The sequence below is a fragment of the Cryptotermes secundus genome, unplaced genomic scaffold (genome assembly GCF_002891405.2).
Source record: "Cryptotermes secundus unplaced genomic scaffold, Csec_1.0 scaffold277, whole genome shotgun sequence".
Lineage (NCBI taxonomy): Eukaryota > Metazoa > Arthropoda > Insecta > Blattodea > Kalotermitidae > Cryptotermes > Cryptotermes secundus.
The window spans coordinates 608271-631388 of NW_019720164.1; the positions used below are offsets into that span (position 1 = coordinate 608271).

A 23118-nucleotide genomic window follows, 5' to 3' on the forward strand; every position below is an offset into this window, starting at 1 on the left:
TTATAACATGAAAATTTATCTCAGTGTTCACAAATGTCCACAACTTGGCCCCGAGCTATTTAAATCCAGCCCACAATTTCATTACTATTTTTTCGAGATATTTTAGTAAAATATTTCATAAACTCCTAGACTTGCAAAGTTTTCCATTTCTTTCGGGTTCTTCTACCAACACTGTACATTAACTCATTTCCCGACTCGTGCTACATGCTACGTCCATCTTATCCTTCTTGATTAAATTATCCTAATCACATCATACGCGAACGACAGACATGTGTTACACCCATGTAATAACTGAGCAGAGACTGTAGAGATAGAATTCAGCTTCAATGACACGTAATTATTACGAAGAGAACACAGGATAGGAATGGAATTTCAAATTTGGGCTGCCTGAATGAAGTCCCACTGGCTTAAAATGAGAAGTAAAACAACAAGGGAGAGAAGCTATAACAGTGTGAACTTTGTAAGTCTGCTTTACCGTTTCTCACGGTGTTGTCGCTTGCAGATTTCTTACACTTTTTCTTCTACCCTGAAGATGGGGGCGATACGTTCCTCCGAAACGTCGGTTAACACCACATATACACGGTGCCAAATCCCAGAAGACTGCTTTCTTCTCAGTGTGAACTTTGTAGCCGGAGAAAATTTCTCTGCTTGCCAGAAAACGTCCTGTACGTGGGCAAATTTCCAAAAATGATATGCATTTGCCAACCGCGACAACTTAGCTTACACTGTCACCATATGGTAATGTAATGTCATTGGCAAAGGACAGACACAACTAAATAATACGGGATCAAGTCCAACCGATAGTTCTATTTTTACATTTAGGTCCTTCCGGGTTTTCTTCGACCTCTCTTGGCACAAATAATGCATAATTTCATAAATAAATGATGCAATCAGCTAATAAAACGTTAAACAACATGAAGAATTTTTTTATTAAGACAAAAAGTAGCCGCTGTGACAGATTTTAAGATACGGTCTAGCGGGATGTGACATCGTGTACTTTGGTAGATAGGTACCACTATTTCAGCAAAACTTACCGCCTCAATCTTCAGAATTTTTACCCTGAAGATAGCGGCTTAATCCTATAGCTGGTACCTTACTTACTTACTCATTGAGCTAAGCCCTTCTGGAGGAGTTGCCAATTCTGCAGCTACTCAAGAATTTCCCGGCATTTTATGGAACCCGAAGGTTCATTAATGTTCATAAGAGCCCTCCACTGGTCCCTATCCTGAGCCAGATCTATTCAATCCATACCATCCCATCCTATCTCTCTATGATCCATTCTAATATTGTCCACCCACCTACACCTTGGTCTTCCCAGTGGTCGCTTTCCTTCTGACTTTCCCGCCAATATCCTATATGCATTCCTCGTCTCCCCCATTCGTGCTACATGCCCTGCCCACCTCATCCTCCTTGACTTGATCATTCTAATTATACTTGGGGGAGAGTACAAGTTATGAAGCTCCTCATTGTGCAGTTTTCTCCAACCTCCTGTCACTTCATCTCTCTTCGGTCCAAATATTCTCCTCAACAACCTGTTCTCAAACACCCTCAGCCTATGTTCCTCCCTTAATGTCAGAGACCAAGTTTCACACCAATACAGAACCACAGGCAAAATTATAGTTTTGTATATTCTAATGTTTATGTTCTTGGACAGCAGACGAGAAGACAAAAGGTTCTGGACTGAATGGTAGCAAGCATTACCCGAGTTCAATCTCTTCTTAATTTCCTCCTGAATCAGGTTTCGATCTGTTACTGTTGTTCCCAAATATATGAACTGTGCTACATTTTCAAAACATCTGTTTCCTATCTCTATGTCATGATTTTACCCTGCATTTTGGTGACGAGACGGCAACATATAATTAGTTTTCCCTGCGTTTCCTTCTAGACCAACCTCTTTAATTGCGTCACCTATCTACCAAAATACGTGTTACACCCCGAAAAACCTTAATCACCATATTCACACCGTGAGAATTTCAGAGCTAACCTTCATTAATTCTTAATCTTGGCACTAGATAAAGTGACCAGTTTTATGCTCCGACCGATTTACCCCGAAAAAAGTCTGTAACACTAATTGGGAATGATTTTTTCCAGCTGCTGCAACCAGAAGATGGGGATGAAGATAAGTTTAGCATACTCCTATCAGATGCCGCTGCCTATATACGGAAATCGACTACTGTTCTGAAGGTATTCTGTCCACACTTCGTTCACATTATATATTTAGCATATGGATTTAACGGTGGGGAGAAGAAAATTTTTCTGAATTGAATAATTTGACGGAAAGCACATAGAACGCGTTTAAAAAAAGAGCCACTCCGGGCTGAGAGGTATACAGATAAGCTCCTGGATGTCTGAGAAAATTTTTGACCCTATAGGGACTCGAACTCCGACCCCTCGGTCGTCCAGCCCATAGCCAGTCGCTATACCAACTACGCTATCCCGGATCCGTTAATAACGTCGAAAGGTAGAACGATTAAAGAGCCGAAAAGGACGCGGAAGGAAGTGGTCGTGACCCAGTTTCAAATAGTATCCCCGGATTTACCCGGAGAGATGAAAATCAAAACTTGTCAGGCAGTGAGTGAAAGAGCGTCGTCACACAATCGTGCGTCACCAAAAACAATCCAGAGCCTAATTAGACATAGAGAAGTCAGGCCTACAGGCCTAATGTACTGAAACTGCATCATTGTGCATATGCTGATAGGAACCGTGGCTCAAACGAGTAAACAGAATTTCTCAATGGACGCACAGCTCAGTCGGTTTGACACTGACCTAGAAACACCTGCTATTGGTGTGGTATAGCTTAAGGTTCAGAAAGATTGGATTTTTAGCTCCAAATCTGAATATATTCGTTGCTTAGGTACGATGCCTGTCGCCTAAAATTCTAATCTCTTTTAAGTCTGTATCATTTTAATCATGAAACCATCCGCATGCATTATCATATTAAATGTGTTTTGACCGTTCAAAATCCACCAGCAAATTCAGAGAATATGATTTGAAACTTTCACTGCAACGAAGCAAATCAGACTACAAAAAGCAAACTGCACTATGTTGTATTTTAGCGTCCTGTTGCACTGATTCATATTCATAATGTGTGTGTCACATCCAACAATACAACGCACGCAGCCACAAGAGTAGAACACATCATAAGACATAATATACACACAACATTAGAAACATATGAAGAACGACCTCCATGTGGATGATTAATAATACACACGAATTTTAAAAATATGACGTATGAGATAATAAATTTTAACAAGTTTTAAATATATAAACTTTATTATTATATAAGGACGTATACAAATTTAATATTATTTGTAAATGGACATGTAAAGGCAAGCAGTGAAATGGTTAACGGATCGATACACCTGAAGATGGCAGCATATTGTCGAAACATGTAGTGTATAAGTGGTAGATGGGATGGTATGCACTTGAAGACTGTTAATATATACACATTATGAATGTAAACTGCATATTAAGTTGCATATATGTTGATAACATGCAACTATAACAATTAAAACTGCAGATTTGTCAGTTACCGTCATATTCTTCTTAGTGGGATCAGACTGAGTTCACTTGATACTGCAGCCACTAGTGGGCTACTGTACCAGCAGCATACGACAGATGATGGTGACTGTGGAGCATTGTTGGAATGAAGACTGGCAGGGGAAACAGAAGTAATCAGAAAAAACCTGCACCAGTGCCACTTTGTTCACCACAAATCCCACATGACCAGACCTGGGTTCGAGCCCGGGCCGCGGCGTTGGGAAGCCAGCGATTAACCGCCTGAGCTATGGCGCGGCCTTCAGTTACCGTCATACAGCCACAGCCATGATGAAATATTTCTCTGAAGTCGGCGGAAATTATCTTACCTGAAAAGCTGAAAATTGTTCAGCCGGTCAAGAAATTCCTGCCTTTACGACACTTCAAAATTTATTATCGTGTACCGAAAAGCCGCCTATGAACATCATTCCAAATTAACTGAATTCCGTCCACACTCTCGAACCAATCTTCTCTAATATACTCACATTTACAACTGAATCTTGGACGACCTAGGCGTAGATGGGAGGATACTATTAAGATGCATTTTAAAGAAATAGGGTGCAATGGTGTGGGTTGGATTCATTTGACTCAGTCCCCTTTCTTAAGTCCAAATACATTTCTGACTATTATCAAACAGCCTAGTTCGAAATAAATTACCATAACAAAGTCGTATATTTTTAACACTTCCTCTCGAGGGAGAGAACCACGGTTTAAGGACCTTACCCACCGCGGACCAAAATTTTAATGATATCCGATTAAAGCTGAAGAAACATCTGGTATATATCTTCGAGTCTATATTTAGTACACTAAAATTCCGACGTCGCTTGCTCTCATTCGTACACAAGAGGAATTCAGACCAGATCCTAAATGTTCATTATGTGAGACTCGAATTCGGGAGGAGACATTCTCGTCATTAAATGCAGTTTAAAATGACGTAAAAATGAACTAAACTTCTATACTCGGCAAAGGAGGAAGGCTATTCCAGTCTCCCTGAATTCTGTACAGAACTGTGACGAACTGTGAAGACTTGATTACAGATGTTACTCACGACATACACATTTATGACGTGTCATATGTGTGACAGCAATAAAACTGTTTCCTCCTGGCATTTTTGCACGGCCATGAAACATTTCATTATCATTCTTTGTAAGAAGTATATAAACAACATTATCGTTGTTTTACTTCGAGAAAGGGTGGTACATGATCCAAGCCCATTATTCAATCATACTTTCAATTTTGGGTTACATATATTGACTAGAGAGATGAAGTGACAGGAGATTGGAGAAAACTGCATAATGAGGAGCTTCATAATTTGTATGCTTCTCCAAGTATAATTAGAATGATCATGTCAAGGAGGATGAGATGGACAGCGCATGCAGCACGAATGGGGGAGAAGAGGAATGCATAAAGGATATTGGTGGGAAAGCAAAAAGAAGGAGACTACTGGGAAGACCAAGACGTAGGCGGGTGGACAATATTAAAATGGATCTTAGAGAGATAGGATGGGATGGTATGGATTGGATTGATCTGGCTGAGGATACGGACAAGTGGAGGGCTTTTGTGAACACGGTACTGAACCTTCGGGTTCCATAAAATGCTGGGAAGTTCTCGAGTTCAGCTGCACAATTGCGGCTTCTCAAGAAGGGCTCAGATCCCTGAGTGAGTGATACTGATTAAACGAATTCGACAGCAGAACGCGAAGGTTCGTACTGCTCATATCAGGCTACGACATAAGACGGCTTCATCCACGACCCAATTCCGCAAGATCAGTATTCAGACTCCGAAGCCTTAAGTTCATCTGAATAACAACAATAGCGGACTTTGCCAGCTCACACGATGTTACAACCCAGACAACATAACTCTTCGAAAACTCGGTTGCTACCGCATAGAAAACACACAATGTCTCCACTGAAATGTCAAATCGGTTAATCCTGATCAGGAAAGTAATCGTTTAGCCCGAGCATCATACGTAAACACATAAATACACTCTTTCAGACAAACAGATTGTGTTTTAATGCTAAAGCAGGTACTGTACACAATAATATCTGTACACTAATGATGATACTGCTGGGGGGGGGGGGGTTGTAGAACCATGCCATCATCAAAAAAAGCTAAACATCAGCAACGTAACCCCGCAAAAGCCTGGAGACATCTATCAATTTTAACGTTGTCTTCTAACTTTCCTTTCGGTCTTGTAAGTTGTTTCCCAAGTTGTTAAAAAGATGTATTTCTCATTTCATCATCCGAGGTGATCGTGACCTACTTCATTCACCTAATAACATTAGTAAAAAAGGTAAGGTAAAGATATCCCTGTAACAGGCCATGGAGGCCAATAGGGTTGTCAGACGTCGAGGCTCCCATATTTTTGTCTAGACAATCAGATCATAGATGGAGGTGAGGTTGTCAGCCTTACGCGCCGGTCGCCCTTTACTCCTCAGGAAGATACCTGGTATTCATTTCTGTTACAGGATGAGTCGACACCCAGAGCCATAATGCGGCTGAAAGGATTTAGGTTAATTGAACAATCTACGGATATTAGTGACCTCTATAATTCACGAAATTCCTTGTTACACACTATCATAAATTTCCCACCTATTTCATCCCTCTTAAGTTCAAATATTTCCTTGAGGATTTCGATTTTAAAACATAAGTACGGAATAATGTTTCAAACCCATACACAGCAACTAGCAGTAGTCCGTCGCCATACACACGGAACTAGAAAACGAGCAGTATTAGTTCTTATAGGCGGGGCGGCACAAGAGGTCAGTAACCTATCGTACGTAGGCATGTGGAGAAACATTTTTCATTCCCAATTTATATTTGTTTATAAACATTTTGTACAGAGGGAGAGAGTATAAGGAATTTTATGCGAAGAAGGTTACAACGTATGTGTTAAGATTGTGTTACACATCAATAAATGAAAAATCAACCAAACACATGCCATATAAGCATTAAATATTGTATTCGTATTCAACTTAATTTTAAACATTACGAAAATGAGTGTAACATATACGAACTGATATAATTCAAGATAAAAAACAGGCATTCCTATATGAAGAAACATGCGTCCCTTATAAACTAACCTCAGGTCCTAGTTTGTCCAATTTTCTGAAAAAGCTGTCTATTTTTTGTCTTGTTCCTATAAAATCCTTCCCACTTCTAGGCCTAAATATGCAAGAGCTAGTTCAGTACTTTAAAACACTATCACAGAATTTTCCTGCATGCACTGAGAAAATCAAAGATATTATAACAGCCGGATCCAGAATCTCTCGAAGTGAAAGATTTGGAATTCACTGCAAAGCAAAGTTTGGTACCAACTCTCTCCTTTTATATAGTAGTATTTCAAGAAAATCTCTCTGAATGTAACCATGGAAAGTTTAACTATGTCACTATCAGTCTCAGAGCAATGTGGCACGTCTTTAAAAATAAACCCAGCTACACCGACAATGTAAAATTGCCACTGTGCGTAAGCGGCATACCAGGAGGCGCAGAGGTAAATATTGATGCAGTCTTAACGTTGGCAGTGGCCCTATACGAACAGACAGCTTCATGCTATGGCCGAAACTAAACCACGTATATAATTGTCGCTACTGACGAAGGCTTGGTGAATCGCAGAGGAAAACACAAACTACCGGCGTTTCACTCGATGTCCTGTTATTTTACTGATTCCGTTAGATCTAAGATTACTAGCGCCCAGTTGGAAAAGAATGTTATGCCTTATACTGTCTCACTGCAAAACAATGTAAGGTAAAGGTAATGATTTCCCTGTAACAGGCCGTGAAGGCCCACAATATTGTGAGACGGTCAAGGCTCCCATATTTCTTATACATTCGGCTCACAGATGGCGGTGAGGTTGTCAGCCTTACGCGCAGGCGGCCCTTTACCCCCTAGGAAGATTCCCGGTACCCATTTCTGTTAGAGGCTGAGTCAACCCCAGGGCCCTAGTGCGTCTGGAAGGGTTAGGTCAATTGAAAAATATAATATCCTCATCGGGAATCGAACCCGCGACCTTCCGGCTTGTAGCACAATGCCTGAACCAACTATGCTACCGCGTGCCCCTTCCAAAACAATATGCAATGTTCTATACCTATGTTGGAAATATGGCAAAAATCGTATTGATCATTCTGCTGTAAACCAAACTTTTATATATATATATATATCACTCAAAATATGAGAGTTTGGGGTATTAAATAGATTTTATACGTACGTCAAAGGTCTAAAATTGTAATTTTCAACATCAGCCGTTCTGGAAGCGAGATTGACAGCTTGAACATGGACGATATCCCAACATTTTTCCTCTGCAAAAATCAACTGAAATCTCGACATACCCTCCACGATGCAGGCCACCTTGAAGCAATGATCTCTTGGGCAGTAAGCTAGATACACACACGTACTTGGTTTCGAAAGACGAAGGACGACCGAGGAACGAAACATTGTAAGATGTGAACCATGGACCTTCACCTATAAATTTGATAAAAGTTGTCTTCTCTCTGCCTAACATTAGCTCAAACTGGCACCAGTGTCCCTCCGCCTCACACCAAAATAGTTCTCCCCACCTTCAGCGTCCAACGGTACACAATCGGCCATTTTCATGCCAGGCTAACATATTTTCTTCAACCGCATAGCATCACTGAATATCACCAAATTTAGAACATCCTGAATAGGAGTTGGCAGAAAGACTTCCGCTTGTATAACGTGGTCTGTTCCTTACATTCCAGCTCGTGACACATACCACAAATATAGCAGATCTGGACTACTGTCTCTAGGTTGGGAAGTAACACGTGCAAAATAACCAGGCAGATAAATCCCCCCCCCCCCCAAATACCCTGTATTATGGCAGTTAATTTTACACCTGGTATGAGGCGATAACGAAACATACATTACTGACGTCTGACCTAAGTACTATGCAAAGTTAAAATAAAAGGGGTCATGGAGGTGAAGCTCCATGCACTAGAAATATGTCTTGGCGAATATCTGGATTGCAATATGGTTTCTTCACTATCATCATAATCATCTTATTACGCAAAGAAAAAAAAACATAGCATCCCCCATACGAGTATGTGTACACGTATATGCACAGCACATGTCAGTCGTGTTTCTTAGGAACTGAACTTTGTAAAATTTGACGTACATTTATTTAGGGAATGTTTAATAACGTTTAAAGACAAAATATAAATATTCGTCATATCGATAACTTAGAATTGGCACTTTACCAGAAGATCTAAATTAACACATCTCGCTAAATATACAAAGAATTAAACAAAAATTAACACGAGAAATGAAAAATTAAAGAATGACTATTTTTTTTGTCTGGCGTTACAGCTCCAATTTGGGCCTTGGCCTACCTCCATGAAACTCTTCGTTTCACTTCAGGTTAATAGATCTTAACGACATTCGGCAAGACTTCTTGGGCGGGCGATCAGCTTGTCGCAACGCATCTAGCTGTACACAACCACAGAAAAACACACACACAAACACTAAATATCCATGCCCTGAGTGGGATTCGAACCCAGGATCCCGGCTTCCGAGCGAGAGAAGACAGTGCATGCCTTAGACCGCTCGGCCACCGTGACCGGCTATAATGACTGTTAGGCCTACATAAGTAATTGACATAATTAACAGTTTCAATAAAATTCTGAAGACGACAGTCGGCTTAAATGTAAATTATAACCACTTAAGAGGAGCAAGGAAGAAATAAACTCATGCTGAAGTTTAGTAGTTCAGTAATACAACAGATCCATTCGATATTTTTTTTATAACTGCATACACTGGTGAAAGCTAGGGCTACTGTAATGACGAATTGTAATGGTTGTGGAAGTGTTAAAATAATTCAAGGAACTGTGTTGTAATTTACCCGCCAGAACTAAGGAAACAGCTGATATCACCTGTCGTTCCCCTTCCCTATAATGACAGATTTAAATGCGCCGTGCGCATTCGGCAACTTCTTCGGCACATTAGTTCGGCGGGAGAGTTTCAACATCCGCTCACTTACTAGGTGTTCGACAACAAAACCAACTCACCAACCCCACGATTAACACATAAAGAACTATTGAGATGCTCTAGAAATTCCGTGTTCTTACATAATATGAAATTTCATCACCACCAAAAAATCCTGTCATTTGGACCTTATCTTGGGAAAGTTCAATCCCTTCACATTTCGCAAAAATTCTTGAACTACAAATTCTGTTCATTCACTTTACGGCTTCCAAACATAATACAAGGTGCATTTGGAAAAAAGATACAAGCCCAGTAAAACTGCAAGAAATTTTTTTTAGAAATGGCAGTGCTGCCGTGTGAGATAGGAACCGTAGGACAGGGCAGAGTTCACCGACCACATTCACGGCAACGGTGTGCTCGCAGTGTGTGTTTAAAATGGCCGTGTTGATTCAAAATACCGCCAAATGTAAGGTTCGTGCAGTAATTCGATTTCGTCATGCAAAAGGCGAAACTGCTGCTGAAATTAAGTGGCAAAATGTTGCTCTGAATTTGAAGCGAGAAGAAGTGATGTTCATGATGGAAGGCCATCCGTTGTCACTGATGAAATCATCCAAAAACTGATGAAAACATTCGTGCTGACAGATGTTTAACCATCGATGAACTTCATCAACCATGTCAGACGATGATGAGGTTCAAGACGCGGTGATGACAAGGCTAAGAGAGCAGGCGGGAGATTTCTACAACACCGGAATAAAAATTCGTTCCCAGACTCACTAAGTGCATTCCAATCCGTGATGACTATGTTGAAAAGTAAATAAAGCTGTGTTGTAAAAGTGCTACAAGTGAATCCAAAAAGCAATGTTTTACAAATATTTTCTGGACTTTGTATCTTTATTTTCCGAATATCCTTCGTATTTCCAAGACGATTTCGAAACAAATCACCGCATTTATTTCTTGCTTAATTCATGCGAGCATTGCCTGTGTGCCCGATCATGAGAAGATGCGTCCCTATGTCCCAGAATCTTGCTGAAATATGAAATAATATAGTGTAACCGGAGGCTACAATAATATTTCAGGCTCACAATGATCAACAATGATTTTCACTTTGGCTATACCAGTAAATATAACCACGATACTCTATGAATTTAAATAGCACGAAGAATGTTTCTAACAAGGCTTCTGTACCGCGATGAGGTGTATCTGAGAAGAATAAGAAACGTTTCTAGTTTGTTACCAATGCACACTTCTGAGCGTCTTCTCTTACAAGACCTAACCACAATGATTTTTAGACCCATGCCACAACACAGAGTGTCCGGATGAAATGTATCCAAAATAAAACAATTATATCTCAGAAAGCTTTTATTATATACATTTATGGGATACACCACTACAAAGGGAAAATATCAAAATTTGTTCTGAGTATATAACTTTCTCAATAAATTTCAGCGTGGGCTCCCTTAGTGGCACGACAAATATCCAGACGATCTAGCATGTTTGGTGTTACTATAGCCACAGCGTCCCTTATGCGGCCTTTCAGGCGTTGCAGGTCGTTGATCTTAACCTGGTAGACAAAGTTTTACACATAACCCCACAAGGAAAAATTCAGTGGGGCTAAATCTGGCGACGCAGGAGGCCAAGCGATTGATCCACTTATGCCGATCTATCTCCCAGCCATCACTCTGTCCAAGTGATTCCTAACATGGCGGCAGAAATGTGGCAGCGCATGCGCGTAAGCTGGGTATAAAAAAACATATAGGGTTTTCATTTCCGATGACATAAAAAACGGGATACGTGTATGACAATTACTTTCCGAGATATATTTTTTTTTATTTTGGATACCTTTCATCCGGACACCCGATACTATACGAATTTATTTAAACCAAATACCTACATACACTTATTTCAAAGATTTGAAAACACAGCTACGTCCCACTTAATTCAGAGATTTGAAAGCACAGTTACGTATGATAACTATAATCTATGATAACTATAGGTAAGTATAAGGCTAATATAATTGTTGACGAATAATTGTATAACTACACTTTGTCCGAATTTTCATAATCCCTGAACCAGACTGCGTGTGACGTAGCAACCCTCAACAAGAACGGAAGAAGGCAGCACTGCTGTCAGATCTTTATTTCAACTAAAAGCTGAAGCGTGCAGAAGCATTTAACTGCTTATATTACGACCGTCGACACAACAAGTAATATGGGAATATCTTCAACAAAGATAATAGGTGTTGGTATATCTTACGTGTTTAATATAAAGTAACTGTTATATATTTCGGTCATATAATTAGATCTTCAGGCACACATGAACATAACTCAAGTGATTAAAATTTGTTATAATACGAATCCGTATCTTGCAACTGATGGCTGCGTTGCTAGCGAATATATACGTGTATTTATATATGAGGTATACAATCTATAACTTAGTATACAATTCATATTATGATTAAAACATAAATACAATGATAAAATGAAAATGTGAAAATAGAAATATTAAAAATATAAATTGCATAAAAATTAACTGTATGTTGTATTTAAAACATAGGTTAGAAGCAGCCAGGAAGGTTGTAGCAGAACAGTACTAACAAATACCACATACAAGAGGTAACGGGCTTGGGCAGCATTAACTGCAGCTGGGCTTATATTTCGACTGTGAACAGTCATTCAATAGCTTTCTTTTTGGAGTTACAGCCCGATTCGGGCCAGGGCCTCCTCCACTGCAGAGGCTTTGTAAACCTTTATTCAGAGAAAGAAATAAGGAAGGTTCATAATTTTGTATTCATCTGCGAGCACTGTTGGTTAGTCACAAGATAAGTGTATGATCACTATATACCCACGTCTTTTGATCCATGCGCATACGTTTACAAGTATTATCTTCTGGAGCACACTACAAACTCCGTGGCTTTAGCCCGCAAGCGAACTATACCGACCGAGTGACCGCCGCTTGTCGGCGATGTTAGCGTCAACTTTAGCGGATAGAGGGTGTCGTGTGGTCAGCGCAACGAATCCTCACGGCCGTTAATTTCGGTTTTCTAGACCGCAGCCGCTATTTCCTTGAAATAGCTCCTCAATTATTACCACGAGGCTGAGTGGACCCCGTTCCAGACCCACTACTTCTCAGAAAAAATTCTGCTAGCGCTGGGAATCGAACCTCAACCCCTGGATCTGTAGCCAGGAACTCTGACCACTAGACCACAGAGCCGGTCCTTCTGGAGCACACTAGACCAACTATGTGAACATGACAGAGGGACTAATGTTTACTGAGCTGAGGTCTGATACTCTAAGAGACAATTATTATATTATCATTATGGCAGGTATGAAACTTACACCTTAAAACTATAATTTAATTTCTCTGCATTTTATATTAAGTTAAGTATTTACATTACAGTCAGGTGTGGGCGGGAGAGAAGAATGAGAAACATGACGACTCTGGAAGTGAAAGTTCATTCTACCTGTATAGGTTCAAGCACACAGCTTCGCTAAGCCACACGTCTGTTTAATCCCTACTGTGTTATTAAGCTCAAACAAACGCACGCGCAAGAAACTGACACCAGCCACTTCCAAAAATTGGGTCAGTACACTACCTTTTTTGGACGGTGATGGCATCGGCAGATGAGACAGTCTTTTCTGCGCAGTTGATTCTTGTTTTGAAGGCTGTGATTTCCGACGTACTCTGAAGAAGGCACAGGAACCATCAGCTAAGACTGCCACCCTTGCTGTTTCATCGTTTGCTACTTGCGATAACGGCGATTTAACGGCCAATGACGGAGAAACACCGTTAGAATTCGCAGAGCTACATTCTGGTGACGGCGCTGACGACAGTATGCGTGCTGGAGCAGATGGTGATCTAGTCAGCTCGGCTGCACTGTTTCTCATAGAACGGTAAATACGCGTTCTGCCAAAAATTGTATATCCTGATGCAGAGCTGGGTGAGCTCTCGGTTAAACCCATTCTTTGACATTCGACTCTCACTCAGCCATCCAACACTTCGAAAAATGCGGTGTAAGTAGATTGCACCTTGAAACATTTAAAACGGGCATCGCAGTTTGCAAGCACCACAGTATTTTCTCTTCAACACGCGAACATGACCCTGTAAACAAAACACTACCGAATAGCAGTCACCTACAGCATCGAAACACCCAGGATGCAGGAAACATGAAAGCGGTTTCATGATGTCAAACTCGCGGAAGCAATAAGGTTGCGACGGCAGTCTGATTGATTACGAAGGTGGCTGCTGATGGCGGAGGCACCTAATAACACTGACGGCACCAGTGGTGGAGGTGAACGATTGTACCGACTGTGGTATCTATAACGACCGGTAGCGTGGTTTGTCGCACGTATCGCTTTGACCTGCAAGTTATGTAACATAGTAGCTGACAAGACTGGCTGTGGAAGTGTGTTTATATTGGGTCTCATGGTACAATTTTAATTGAATACCTTATTATTTATGAGACGAAGGCAGAATTGCATAACGACACGTTCGATCTTTCAAACAAACGTGGGGATGAGACGTGTTGACTAAGTTTCTTGAATTTATCCAATCATATCTTCTGGAAGAACACAATGAACTAACTTCATGACGCAAAGTTTGTCTCAAAACGTTGATAACTGCTGGGCTGGCCAAGAAACTGCTAGCCGTTTTGGGACTGAGGGTTAATTTCTGTGTTCATAAATGCGCCATAATTCTACCATATCCTCAGCCACTTGAACCCAAACCACTGTTAATCTCAGCTTAGTATTATTCTCTTATCCATGCCTAGGTCTTCCAAGTGATCTATTTCTCTGATTTTTGACCAAAATTTTATACACATTCCTCCTCTCCGGGGGGGGGGGTTGTGCTGTATAGTCTGTCCATATCATCCTCCTCGATTTAACCACCCTAATAATTTCGCTGAAGAGCACTAACTACGAACCTCCTTATTACGAAAGTTCTCAATTTTCATGTTTCTTCCCCCTCCTTACTTACTTACTCACTTACTCATGGAGTTGAGCTCTTCTGAAGGAGCCGCCAATTCTGCAACTACTCAAGAATCTCCCAGCATTTGATGGAGTCGGAAGGTTCATTACCGTGTTCACAAGAGCCTATCCTGAGCCAGATCAATCCAATCCATAACATCCCATCCTATCTCTCTAAGATCCATTTTAATATTGCCCACCCACCTACGCCTTGATCTTCCCAGTGGTTTCTTTCCTTCTGGCTTTCCCCCAATATCCTATACGCATTCGTCTCCCCCATTCGTGCTACATGCCCTGCCCACCTCATCCTCCTTGACTTGATCATTCTAATTATACTTGGAGAAGAGTACAAGTTATTAAGCTCCTCACTGTGCAGATATATTGGGTTTTTGGACTTTATCCATCGTCCTGGTTTTTAAGATAACAGGACGGAAACAGATCCAGTTTCCGAAACGTCGTGTTTTTATTTGTTATCTTAAAAACCAGGACGATGGATAAAGTCCAAAAACCCAATACATCAGTGTGTTATACACCATCGTCAGAATCCCTGTATCCTCACTGTGCAGTTTCCTCCAACCTCCTGTCACTTCATCTTTATTCGGCCCAAATATTCTAAACACCCTGTACTCAAACACCCTCAGTCTATGTCCCTCCCTTAATGTCAGAGACCAAGTTTCACACCCATATAGAACCATTCTTCTTTCTCCTCCTTAGATCGAAATATTATCCGTGGCAGTCTGTTCTCAAACTTATCCAAAGCCGTAACCACTGTAAATCGAAATGCAACATTTAGTTCATTGTTAGCTTAGCGGAGTGACCGCAGAACCCACTTCTCTGCGAAAAATACTGCTGATCCTCATTCCAAACAAGAGACTGCAGACAAAGCGTGTGTACTGAGTGTATATGGACGTATAAATATTACCTTTGTTGTGCTCACGATTACATGCGAGAAAATGCAAGCTAACTGTTAAGTGGAAGTTTTTTGAGTAAAATCCGGACACTGACATATCGAGATGTCTATACGTAAAAGAAAACAAAACAAAATACATAATGCAGGAAACATCTACAACATATTACAAAAGAGACCATACTATGAGAAAAGTCATATTACATCAGTCCTTAAACAGACAAGAACAAACACCAATCACTGATTAAAACCAGAACATATGAAACAATGATAATGGAAGAAATAAAAATCTTCCTTGTATGTCCAAATTGTCATGATCATGAAGTTGATTCTTAAAATATCCTTCAGTCTCTGAATTAATGCATAAGACTGACCAGCCATAAAATCGTAGCATGTGAAACAACAGCGGAGGGACAAGTTTCAAGAAATGGATATAAAATGGTGATGGGACAAGCAACAATACAACCTCTTCACGTAGTGTGCTTCCTAAACCGTCTAGGTTTCTCCATATTTTCTTCGGGTACCATGCCTTCAAACAGCAATAACAGAAAGAGTCAGAATAAGCTTTTCTCCAGAAATTCTTTTTGGCATATCATCCCCCGCTACTGGCTGAAATAGTGTCATGGCTCTTAGGCGTGCGTCTGCTTATTTGCAGACGAAATGGGACTTAACAGAGTACTAATGTATGTTTCGTTTCCGAACGTGGAACTTTCGCAACCCCACGCCAAAAGAGGAGACAACGTGGGTTTAATAAAGGCATTTCAATAGGATACACAAGTTTCTGCCGCCCACCACCACCAAAGTAACCCACATGCAGCCATTCCCACGTAAAGGACTCGGAGATTTAACAGTTCTAAAACTTCTAACCATCCATCCACCCACCCATCCATTCTGACAAGGGCCAGCAACATATACAAAAGACAGAGCCGTCCTCTCGTCAGAGAGGGCGCCCCACAAAAACAAGACCGTAACGGTCTAACAGTAATAAATATCTGGTCATTAGCCCCAGACAGGGCTCGACACCAAGACCTACTGACTGACCGTCTACAGTCACTAATAACGTGACAAAATACATATAACAAATAACTTATACCAAGATAATATGAACATGCATTACATATAGCTTTACAACAGGCCTAATAGAGGATTATGTAAGTCCCAATCTGACTAATAAATTTGGAAGTTATAATGTTAATTCTAGAGATGCTGGAAAATGCACTCCGCAAGACATATGGGGGCCTTATGCTGTGCAGCGAGATACTGACGATGCTCATACAAAATTCCAAAGAGTTTTATTAACAAGTATGCTTACGTTTAAATTATTGCAACTGCTTAGATTTCAACAACACTGAAAGAAACTTTATGAATACCCTACACAGAATTCGGGTGCTCCAAGAAGTAATACCGTACATTTGAGTGTTCTGTAAAATGAAAAAAGGCTGAGAAACGTTGCTTTAAAGCACTTCATTCGATTTTCACTTCTCCAAAGACACAAGTCTTCCGAGACTGCCTGACGGCTGAATTTCGTAGGTTTCAGTTGCTTCATAAAAACTGGATCGAACACGCAGAATAAAGCATCTTCTTTGTATAATGTAAATCATCACAAACGAGCTCTGATAACGGCGTCATGGTAATGTAGAGGAGCTTTCCTAACACATAATTAAGGTGTTTTAATTTATCTAATACATTGGCAGACTTAAACAGCTGCTGCACACCATTAACTATATTCACATGGACTATTATGCGACGTGCAGAGGAATGCATAAGCACGTTTCTGGGATCACTGACGTTTGGCAGACAACGCATTTATGTGGTCTACATGCACTAACCTACAGATAGTGCCCAGGTCAATAAAATGTGGATCTATATATCCACTCCACCACACACCTTCATGGCGTAGTGCTTAATTAGTTCAGCACAGGGGCAACTTTACGTGCAATTATGGGATCCCATTAGCAACCAGCGCCGCGAATCGATTAAATACAAACTTGGCAATCTAATTTTCAAATTAAAGTTGGGTTTCTTCCACTGTTTCCAAAATTTGCCATTCCGGTAGGTGCTTCGGTTTGGAGTAACTAATTACATAAGGCAGGCTTCTCCTGAGTTTCACTATCGCGTTAAAACAAGATTGAAAAGATGCAATTCGTGCCAGAATGTTCTTTGCATATTACCATTCTCAAAGCTCCCATTTATTTTTCCGAACAGTTTTAATGAAGTCGTTAACAATAATAAGCACATGCTCCAAAATTCGTTACTAAAGTTACTACAAGTTACTACTAGTAAATTTCGGTAGTTGCGTTAGTGTTGTTCACACCTCACAAGTTAGTGCGCCCGATGCATGCCCACAGCATTGTTTCCCTTTTACTTTCACGCTTAATGCCTGCTCAAGATCGACCATTGGGGATTAACATGTACAAGTCTGGGGTGGCTTCCAATGAAATAATATTCATATCACACTTCATTAGAATACGTCTGACGGCTCTTAATTTGAAAGATGGAGGGCGGACAGTCAGTCATGGCTTACCTTCTATGCGTTCTTTTCATGTGTACTGTGCGAAGAACATACAAAACAACTGTAAATGCTGCAACATTTTAATCTAGTCTTTCATCGTCAAGACAGCCCGTGTGGTCTAGTGGTCAGAGTTCATGGCTACAGATCCAGAGATCCCGGGTTAGATTCCGGGCGCTACCAGATTTTCTGAGAAGTAGTGGGTCTGGAACGGGGTCCACTCAGCCTAGTGAGGATAACTGAGGAGCTACTTGAATGGAAAAGTAGCGGCTCCGGTCTAGAAAACCGAGATTAACGGCCGTGGGAATCCGTTGCGCTGACCATGTGACACCCTCTGTCCGCAAAAGTTGGCACTAAATTCGCCGACAAGCAGCGGTCGCTTGGTCGGTATAGTTCGCTTGCGGAGTAAAGGCCAAGGAGTAGCTTTCATCGTTACATTTTATTTCTTTAATACTAATTTCAACATAATTTTTTCATCTTCCAAACGGTCTCCCACGTAGCTTCTGACCTTGAGATTTTCTGGTAAATATTTGGTATGAATATTTTATCTTCCTCAGTCATAATATGGCCGCATGTTTCATACATCTTGAATTAATCACATGGACAATACTAGGTAAAGAGTGCAAATTATGTAGCTTTTTATCACGCAATTTTCTTCATGCGTATCTTATTTCGTTTTAGGTACAAATATTATTAACATTCTGTTCTCAAGCACCCTTAGTCTGAACGATATTGCAGGTTTTCACGGCGGTGAACATGCATGTTGTGGTCTTCTGAAATATTACATCGTGTAGCCTGGTACATGGTTACCGACGTTTAAGAGGAAAATACAGCTGTTATCTTGAGAGCCAGCACGTTGCTCCGAAACGTCGGTAACCACCTACTGGACTACACGGGGTCATAAGCCATAATATTGACACTACAGTGTTAATCCTTAATCTGAATTCTTGCCTCAGAAATAAACACCAATTTTCACGCCCATACACGACATCACTCACTCACTCATGGAGATGAGCCCTTCTTGAGTAGCTGCCAACTGTGCACCTACTCAAGGACTTCCCAGCAATTTATGGAACCTGAAGGTTCATTGCCGTGTTCACAAGAGCCCTTCACTGGTCCGATCCCGAGCCAGATCAATCCAATTCATACCATCCGACCTATCTAAGATCAATTTTAATACTGTCCACCCACCTACGTCTTGGTCTTCCAAGTGGTCTCCTTCCTTTTGGCTTTCCTACCAATATCCCATATGCAATCCTCCTCTCCACATTCGTGCTACATGCCATACTCATCTGCCCTTGACTTGACCATTCTAATTATACTTGGAGAAGAGCAGAAGTTATGAAGCGCCTCATTATACAGTCATACAAGACAATATGCAAAATTAATGTTTTGCATGATTAGACTTCGGGCTTCTTAATACAAAATGGAAAGACAAACAATTTTAGATTAAAATGATTCAATTATCTTCGGAACTCGATCGGCCTTTAATTTCACAATTAATATAATTGTTATTCGATACTGCTCTTCCTAGTTATTTGACTTCACATTTTCAAACGATTTATTAAATATTCTTAAGCTAAAAAGATAAAAAGTTTGCGACGAAGGTATAGTAGTACAAATATTATGTTTCTGGACATTATCCATCGTCTTGTCTTTATCTAAAAACCGTCCTTTTTATTTTTCAAAACACAAAGTTTCGGAGACTGGATTCTATCTCCGTCTTTCCGTTGTTTTGAAAAATAAACAAGACGGATTTTAGATAAAGACAAGACGATGGATAATGTCCAAAAACATAATATTTGTATCCTTACGCAGCGATTCTGTCGAAAATTCTAGAGCTTTTAATTTATTTCAGGGTGCCCGGATTATGATCTCTGGCGTACCGTCCATATTACCTCAGAAATACGTGGTACAGTCATTAATTTCGTGGACTGTGGCTTTCTAGCATCGCATTACAAGGTATTCACATACACTTACACAGATCCATATCGACCCTCAAAATAGTTGCCGTTGGCCGCTTTGCAAGTCTGCCAACGTTGATATAGCTGCCGAAAACATTGCTGAAACATACTGCCAGGAAATTCCCGTACGGCGTCTCTTGTGGCATTGAAGACCGCCTCGGACGACGGAAATCTACGACCACGTAGCTTTGCTTTCAAGCGGTGAAAGGGAAAGAAATCGCATGGTGCGAGATCAGGTGAGTACGGAGGGTGTGGCAAAACGGTGACCTGTTGCCTTCCCAGTTCGTCTTGGACAAGAACAGAGTGATGTGCAGGGGCGTTGTCGTGTAGCAGCAGCAAATTCTTCCTATGCCAAATGTTTCGCTAGGGGATTTGCCTAGTTTCTGGCGGAACTTTATGTTTGTCCGTTGTTCAAACTGCCACATTTTCGATTTCCGCCACTCGCATTTAACTGCAGTAAACAACAGAGGCCGTAGTTCTGCTTACATTGTTTGCACACAACTGCCTCTTGCTGTGATGAGATGAACTAACGGGGCATCATATCGTGCCTCAACCTATCCACTGTAGTGCACTGCAACGACGCTCTGCGGCCAGTCCACGAAATTATTGACTGTGGTAGTATATAAAATTTCCACTGTGATGGGAAGACAATCATGACCGGAGAACTAAGATTTTAGGAGGCGGCTTCGGTTCCACGGATAACCCCTTGGCACGAATCGCGTGGAAAACACCGCTTACTGTTGTACTCCAATCGTTTCCGTGGGAGCATGTTTATTTGCGAAGGCATTACTAAGTAACGTCTGGTTACTGGATGTTGTTTCGTTGTTTGTTTCAACGTCGTTACTTAGTAACGGGTCTATATTCTGCAATACTAACCTTCATTTGTCGTCATGAAAGGAACGGCTCTGGCTGATTTTAAACAACATATGAGCACACGCGTGGAAGAAACTGGAGGTGAAAAGGATCGTGTGAAGTTCACGACAGCTCAAGTAATTTGCAAAAAAACATTTATGTCCAACTTTATCGCATATGTTATATGAGACCACTGGATGAATTTCGCAGCTGCCGATCCTTTATTTGACATGACATGACATGACATGACCCTGGTTATGGGCTGTAACTTATATAGACTTATCGTCTTTCCTCCCCTTTTAGAGGGATTGAACACAAACCCCGCGTAAGAAAACTGCAATGAATGCACGTGTCCGAAAGCAACAAAGAGATTAAACAACCGGCTATTTCCACGTCACTAATAAACACTTCGCAGAAATCCATTTGTCTCTTAGCAACAAGATTTCTGAACGTCTAGACTACAGTTGGTTAACATATATTATCGCGGCAAAAAGACATCTCACAACCAGAGGGACTGAGAACACACTGGATAGAGATGGTCTAACCACGCGGTTATCAAAGTGCGGTTCGCGGTACCCTTTTGCCTTCCTATTATAAGTTTGAAGGAAAGAATATATTAATCAGTATTTTAAACATTTTACGCAATATCTTTATCCAGAATAATGACACAACAAATATTTTGGACTCACAGATGCAACGAAACAGGCTTAAACCTATGGCTACCTGGGCCTCGAGGTTTGCAGAGCAGAAAAAGCAAAGATGATAGTAAATGACTGCTTCGGCGTTAGAAATATTTGCCTTGAATTATGATCTTCTTACCAATTAGATTAGCATGCGTGAACCATCAAATTAAAATGCATGTTCGGTAAACAATAACAAGGGGAACGTCTGCTATAGGTCTAACGATTAAAAACAGTGCTCAAATAGCAGATTTACGTATTTGGTATGAAACAAAAGGTTATAACCATAAACTTTTGGCCAGACAGTGTCAAATATTACATACATGTATTATATGGAGAGGGAGGCGACAGCAGCAGTCTCTCAATACATAAAACATACTCTCTTCACACTTACGAGACGGTTTGTGTTCCTTATTTACTTTTCGGTAATTCCAACGAGATATTTTGAAATCCAAAGTGTTACTTTTTCATATTATATGCAGTCAACAACTGTGGCAATATCATGTGATCAAAGTCTAGAGTTTATTCCTTAAAATGTTCAATGATTTCATCAGAGTAGAATAAAAACAAAGCTTTCTTAGACTATTGCTGGAACTAATTTTATAAGACGAGGAAATAAATGAACTGCAAGCTACACAGTTGATGAAACGGAAAAGCATTATTTAAACGGGAGACAAAATAGAGGCGGAATGCAAGGAAACAGAATTCGTGAAGTTGCATAGTAAGAGATAGAAAATACATGACAAGTTTTCGGGAGATGTGGAGATCAATTTGGAAACTCCGGAACCTCAGAAATGTCTTAAAAGCATCGAGTTGTGAAGGAAGGAAACAAAGGTGAAGAAGAATCGAAAGAAGTGGATAAAAAGCAGAAAGGTTTGATATAGATTTCTCGGGATTCTGAAGTAAAGATTAAATGACTTTTCGGGAAAACTGCATGGAAAAATGAGCCGTTGCTAGAATTTACTCACATGAAATGTACATTCAAAGAATACTACCATAAAAATGTAACACTACCATGGAATGAGCGTCGAGCTTAATACGTGAATCCAGCTCACTACTCCAAATAAACGGCAAATTTACCTCGTAAAAGAAACAAGTCTCTGTTTCCAAGTAAGCTACAAACATGCTGAACCACGGCTTCCTCATTTCTGTTTGCTGTCATATAAAACACGATCTGTTCAGTTTTATGTTCTTTTATGCATACTATTTCTTGTGGCTTTTAGTGAGCGGCTCCGCCAATATTTTTACAAGATAAAAGCATCTGGCGGTACGAAACGTGGGGAAAACTTCCGCTGACGAAAAGTTTTGTCTACTAAAGTAGATTTTTATAATTACATACAAAATGCTGCAAACGTGAAACCTAGTTCAGCAAGCAAACAAAACATCGATAAAGCATACACGTCATATCTGCATTCGTAAGAACTGGTTCCACAAACAACAAAGAAATCCACTGTTGATATTGTCCTTCAACGTGGTTCTTTTGCTTCAGGAAATATTTTGAAAACCGCCTTTTTTAGATCTGACCTTAAGCAACATAGATGGATGCCGCGTTACTTAAATATTCTGTATAAATTTAAGAAGTGCAGCAAGGTGGATTCTTCGATCCAGCTGTAAGGATAAGCCCGAAGCTCTCTGTAACATTCCGTAACAATTATCCACCGCGGATTTGCTTATACACGGTAGAACTAACGTAAATAGTTATTTGCTGAACGTGGAAAATGTGAGCACACGAGATCTGCACTTGCTACAGTACACTCCAACATAT

The 23118-nt window shown here is 40.5% G+C and overlaps 1 protein-coding gene across 5 annotated transcripts in view; it reads right to left on the reverse strand.

Annotated features, from left to right (window-relative positions):
• LOC111867118 (ras association domain-containing protein 1) overlaps window positions 1-23118 on the reverse strand; it is an 84178-nt gene that overhangs the window by 26471 nt on the left and 34589 nt on the right. For 2 of the 5 annotated variants that reach the window (XM_023856681.2, XM_023856672.2), the window contains exon 2: window positions 13070-13575. The exons of the other annotated variants lie outside the window; for them this stretch is intronic. In XM_023856681.2, the coding sequence (XP_023712449.1) occupies window positions 13070-13436 (367 nt within the window). In that variant the 5' untranslated portion in view covers window positions 13437-13575. The remainder of the gene's footprint in view (window positions 1-13069; window positions 13576-23118) is intronic. 5 annotated transcript variants of the gene reach the window in all.